Source organism: Pseudorasbora parva, chromosome 4 (assembly GCF_024679245.1).
Source record: "Pseudorasbora parva isolate DD20220531a chromosome 4, ASM2467924v1, whole genome shotgun sequence".
Classification (NCBI taxonomy): domain Eukaryota; kingdom Metazoa; phylum Chordata; class Actinopteri; order Cypriniformes; family Gobionidae; genus Pseudorasbora; species Pseudorasbora parva.
The window spans coordinates 30,622,540-30,627,943 of NC_090175.1; the positions used below are offsets into that span (position 1 = coordinate 30,622,540).

Genomic DNA, 5,404 nt, shown 5'->3' on the forward strand with positions numbered 1-5,404 from the left:
CTACACATTTAATTATTCTGTTTAACCCTTTGTTGAAATTATGCCAGTTCGTAACCTGAATAATTCCAGAGCAAGTCAGTATCAAAGTGTGACAATTTATTAACAGTCAGGTAAATGTATAATGCCAATTACATAATCAATTCAAAGGTAGCCTAATCCATACATAACATCAAATACTCTGAAGTAAAGAATGAAATATATACCTGACTTCTGAAAATTACATAATGCTGGCTAGCTTGAGAGATCCAGCATTATGGGCTGACCTGTTTAAAGTGTCACGCCCTGAACTCTTTGCAACATTCCCTTAAATACCCAGAATCAAATGCACAAACTCTTTCAAATGTAAACACGAGTTCACAATGGGAATTTGCCTTAATCAAGTCCTATAGACTTGTATTGATGCAAAGGCCAAATGGCTGAAAGCCACACCCACCATACTAAGACAAGATATCTGTAAACTCTTAAAACATTGATTATCTTTTGATTAACTTCTGTGGAGTTGAGATATTTGTACCAGTCGCACTTAGATATTTCAAATGATATCAAACACAATATCGTGTGGATTGACATTGTAGTATAGAGATTCTGGGTGTATTTTCAGTGATCTCCGCATGAGAGAGGGTAGGTACACAGTCGGAATCATGCCCTATATGTGCCGTTCACCATGTAGAAAATAGTAAATGTGAACAAATTGCAAATTTTAGTCCCGGGATCAGCGTCTATTTGGGGGTAGTACGCTTTCAGATTCAAGAACATTTAATTGGACAAAAAAATTCAATGAGAATAGAGAAAAGTGCTGTCATGAACATCTTGGGCCATTTATTAATAAGTAATAATTTTTAAATTAATGCTGGCAAAATGAGAAGGATTTATTTAGGCATGCTTAAGATTTAAATACAACTGGTTGTACTTTATTATATAAATTTAGACCAAAGGTTTTCTCCCTACAAGAAAAAAAACTGCCTCAAAGTCAGACACAGTGTTGTTTTGGTCTTCTGCAGGCAGTATATTAAACTCGTGGACAGAGAGGCCTAAACCTCTGAGCGCTTCCTCAATATCATACTGACTCAATCTAAGACAAGAAAAGGGCTGCCCATCCACCTTGTAGAATGTCTCACCCAGAACACCTACCATGACCAAAAGTCCACCAGGACGCAGGAGCTTGGTCAGCCCATGTAAAGCACGACGGTATGTCTGAATGTCTTTACACGCTGCTTCCAGGCACAGAGATGTAATGATGCAGTCAGCTGGTTCCAATGTGTGCGGATAGAATGGATTCTCTAAACGGACATCGCATTTTAACACTTTTTTGACTCGTTGCTTCAGCGAAGCCTCCAAATCAGACGGGCTAAATAGAGCAAAGATGAATGAAAACAGATATGATAAAACACCAAGAGGTAGGATGTGTAAACACACTATAATGCCAAAAGTTTTGGGACGCCGGCTTTTACAGGCACATGAACTTTAATGAGATCCCATTCTTAATCTCCACTGTTTAGAGGCAGTGTGCTTTACACCACTGCTTACAATGCTTTGCATTGCACTTGGTGATGCAGCTGCTTGGCCATGGAAACCATTTACATTTAATCATTTAGCAGACACTTTTATCCAAAGCGACTTACAAAAAAGGGGAGAGCAATTAGAAGCAACGAAACAAACAAGGCCAACAACCTGTAAAAGCTGTAAGAAGTCTCAGTTAATTAGCACAGTACAAAATTTAATGGATAGTTAAGCGCTATTCTTTATTGGTCAGGTGCAATTGGAAAAGATGTGTCTTAAAATGTTTTTTAAAAATGGCTACAGACTCGGCAGCACAAATTGAGATCGGCAGGTCATTCCACCAGGTGGGAACGGTCCAGGAAAATGTCCGTGAGAGTGATTTCATGCCTCTTTGGGATGGAACCACGAGGCGTCGCTCACCCGCAGAACGCAAGCTTCTGGAGGGTGTGTAAGTCTGAACAAGCGAGTTAAGGTATATTGGTGCAGAGCCAGTGGTTGTTTTGTAGGCGAGAACTAGTGCCTTGAATTTGATGCGAGCAGCCATTAGCAACCAGTGCAGCCTAATGAAGAGAGGCGTAACATGCGGTCTCTTCGGCTCATTAAAGACCACTCTCGCCACTGCATTCTGGATCAGCTGCAAGGGTTTGATAGAGCATGCTTGAAGCCCAGCCAGAAGAGCAATACAATAGTCCCGTCTGGAGAGAACAAGAACTTGAACCAGGAGTTGTGCAGCCTGTTCTGATAGGAAGGGTCTAATCTTTATGATGTTGTATAAAGCAAATCTACAGGACTGGGCTGTTGCAGTAATGTGGTCAGTGAAGTTTACCTGGTCATCAATCACAACTCCAAGGTTCCTGGCTGTCCTGGATGGAGTTATGGTTGATGAACCAAGCTGAATGGAGAAATTTTGATGAAGTGCTGGGTTGGTTGAGAAAACAAGTAATTCTGTCTTTGCAAGATTGAGTTGAAGGTGATGCTCCTTCATCCAGTCAGAAACGTCTGTCAGACAGGCAGCGATATGAACACTGACTGTAGGATCATCTGGTTGAAATGAGAAGTAGAGTTGAGTGTCATCAGCATAGCAGTGATAGGAGAAGCTGTGTTTCTGAATGACAGATCCTAATGATGACATGTAGATGGAGAAGAAAAGTGGTCCAAGCACTGAGCCCTGGGGAACCCCAGTAGTTAGATGATGTGACTTAGACACTTCACCTCTCCATGACACCCTGTAGGACCTACCAGAGAGGTAAGACCTGAACCACTGGAGAGCAGTTCCTGAGATCCCCGTCTTCTTAAGTGTTGACAGGAGGATCTGGTGGTTAACTGTGTCAAAAGCAGCAGACAGATCCAGCAGGATGAGCACTGAGGATTTGGAAGCTGCTTTTGCCAGTCTCAGTGCCTCAGTTACCCTGAGCAAGGCATTCTCAGTCGAATGGTCGCTTTTGAAGCCGGATTGGTTGTTGTCCAGGAGGTTGTTCTGTTCAAGAAACATAAAGAGTTGATTGAACACAACTCGCTCAAGTGTCTTTGCAATGAAAGGCAGAAGGGATACCGGTCTGTAGTTTTCTAAAAGTGCTGGATTCAGAGAGGGTTTCTTAAGCAGTGGGGTTACCCGAGCCTGCCTAAATGCTGTGGGAAAGGTTTCTGTGTGAAAAGAAGTGTTGACAATGTGAGTGAGTGCAGGAGTGATTGAAGAAGAAATGGCCTGAAGGAGGTGAGTGGGTATAGGATCAAGTGGACAGGTAGTAGGGTGATTGGAAAGGATGAGTTTAGAAATATCTGCCTCAGAGAGCGGAGAGAAGGATGGAAGCGTGGTCGTGTTAGTTGTTGAGATGTGCGTGTCAGTTTGTGATGAGGAGAACTGTTTGCTGATGAGAGATGTTTTGTTTGTGAAAAATGATGCAAAGTCATCAGCTGTAAGAGTTGATGAAGGAGGGGGAGGAGGAGGACAAAGGAGAGAGGAGAAGGTTTTAAAGAGTGTGCGAGAGTCAGAGCAATTGTTGATTTTGTTGTGGTAGTATGTTGTTTAATCAGTGGAGACATTTGTAGAGAAAGAATCGAGAAGAGACTGATACAAGGTACGGTCAGTAGTTTTTATATTTCCACCATTTCCTCTCTGCCGCCCTGAGTCCAGAGCAATGTTCACGGAGAACATCAGACAGCCAGGGGGCAGATGGGGTGGGGCGGGCTGGTCTGGATGAAAGACGGCAAAAACTGTCTGAGGAGGATGTTAGAGTGGAGCAAAGAGTGTCAGTTGCACTGTTCACATCCAGTGCTGAGAACTGAGCAGGTGGAGGGAGTGAAGATGAAGTGGATAGGCGAGAGGCTAATCTGAAGGCCACACAAAGTTTGGAGGTCTGTAGCTAATGACCCCGCTCTTGTGATTTTTCGTGTCTGAGTTGTTGTTCCCAATTGCTTCCACTTTGTTATAATACTAATGCTAACAGTTTACGATAGAATATTTAAAATTAAAATTTAATGAATGGACTTATTGCATGTGGCAACCAATCACTGAGCTCCTGAGAGCAACCCATTTTTTCACAAATGTTTGTGTCTGCAACCTGATGGATGTTATACACCTTTGGCCATGGAAGTGACTGGAACACCTGAATTCAATGTTTTGGATGGGTGTCCCAAATATTTTGGCAATAGCCTGTATAGGAGGCTTTGTAATGTCTTTTTTCCCCTTTACATAGTTTTACCAATGGCATTGCCTTCACATTTATTTACATTTTTGTTCAAAATTAGCCTAGATTAGTTGGGAAATGTGATGAAAATAGCAATGTTAAGGAAATAATTTTCTTAGCTCGTTAGGAAATTAAACTTGAGAAAACCAAACACGTACCTTTTTCCATCCAGTTCACAAACGTGCTTCAAAATAGGTTTCCAATCTAAACAGCCTTCTTGATTTTTCAACCATTTTTCAATTTCTTTACGATTGTTATCGGCGAAATCAGACAGCACAATCTCGTCATAATGTTCGCATGCACTTAAGACGCTGTGTATAGTTGGTCCGCTGCCCACATCAATCAGCCTCTGACCTTTATGTTCTCCTTTAAAACAAACATTTGTGTCAAACTTATTTAGGAAAAGGAACACATTTAGAGTTAGCGATTAAATTGATTGGGGTTGCTTACCCGTTGAGAAAACTCGGCTAAGACATCTTAAAACGAAAGTAAGGAAATCCTTCTCGTCAGAGTGACCGCGAGGGCAGGAATAGAAATTCTTAACATAAGCACGCGAGTCAAAATGCCTCTGATAGAACTCTCCCTCAGTGAAGTTCATGCATTCACTCATGATTACAACACGTATGTGCCGACGAGGACTTTAGGTAGCGGACAGATGAACCGTAATTAGTTTCCAGACTTGCGCAACTGACACTAGAGTGTGGCGTGCACTTAGGCAGGGGCGGGAGGACCAGAGCAATACATTTCTTGAATATTTTTTACAGTATAGGCTAAACTTAACCTGTTTATTCTATAACCTTTATGCAAAGTATGTCTGTTTATTGATATAGCCAAGTGAAAGGGCTATTGTCTTTGCACTACTGTAAACAATATGCTATAGCCTATCTTGTAATAATGCAAGTGTCAATATTTGTTTACCAAGTGGTCAGGTGCTTCTGCGGGATTTTTGCAGGTATCTTGCAGGAATATTGAAATCCATGTAGGATACATTGACAGTAGGTGGCCGGTTGCATAAACAACTTAGACTGATCGGGCAAATGAGTTTCTTATACTATTAACCAAAACTGCAACTTACACTTTAATTTGGACGCGTCTTGATTTCATAATTCGCTGTATTTTGGAGTGAAATCTGAAATTGAACTGAGTTTATTTGATGTTGTGTAGAAAGAAAATTTTAGCATCTCAGTTGCATGTCAGCAAGATGATGCAGTACAGGC

The 5,404-nt window shown here is 41.5% G+C and overlaps 1 protein-coding gene across 1 annotated transcript; it reads right to left on the reverse strand.

The window, feature by feature from the left end:
- Positions 1-81: 81 nt before the first annotated feature.
- On the reverse strand, positions 82-4,881 carry zgc:64002 (uncharacterized protein LOC393330 homolog). The gene is made up of 3 exons (XM_067441558.1): positions 4,638-4,881; positions 4,346-4,553; positions 82-1,348 (listed from the first exon to the last, which is right to left on the reverse strand). The coding sequence occupies exons 1-3, from the start codon at positions 4,795-4,797 to the stop codon at positions 925-927; spliced, it is 792 nt and encodes a 263-aa protein (XP_067297659.1). The 5' UTR covers positions 4,798-4,881; the 3' UTR covers positions 82-924.
- Between the last annotated feature and the right edge of the window lie 523 nt (positions 4,882-5,404).

What these genes read in the sequence shown, in the direction of transcription:
- zgc:64002 (XM_067441558.1), bottom strand. Translation starts at nt 4,797, where the DNA reads ATGAGTGAATGCATGAACTTCACTGAGGGAGAGTTCTATCAGAGGCAT. An exon ending in TAGCCGAGTTTTCTCAACGG is followed by an intron (nt 4,554 to 4,637) that starts GTAAGCAACCCC and finishes TTTGTTTTAAAG; the next exon opens with GAGAACATAAAGGTCAGAGG. An exon ending in TGTGAACTGGATGGAAAAAG is followed by an intron (nt 1,349 to 4,345) that starts GTACGTGTTTGG and finishes TGCTCTATTTAG; the next exon opens with CCCGTCTGATTTGGAGGCTT.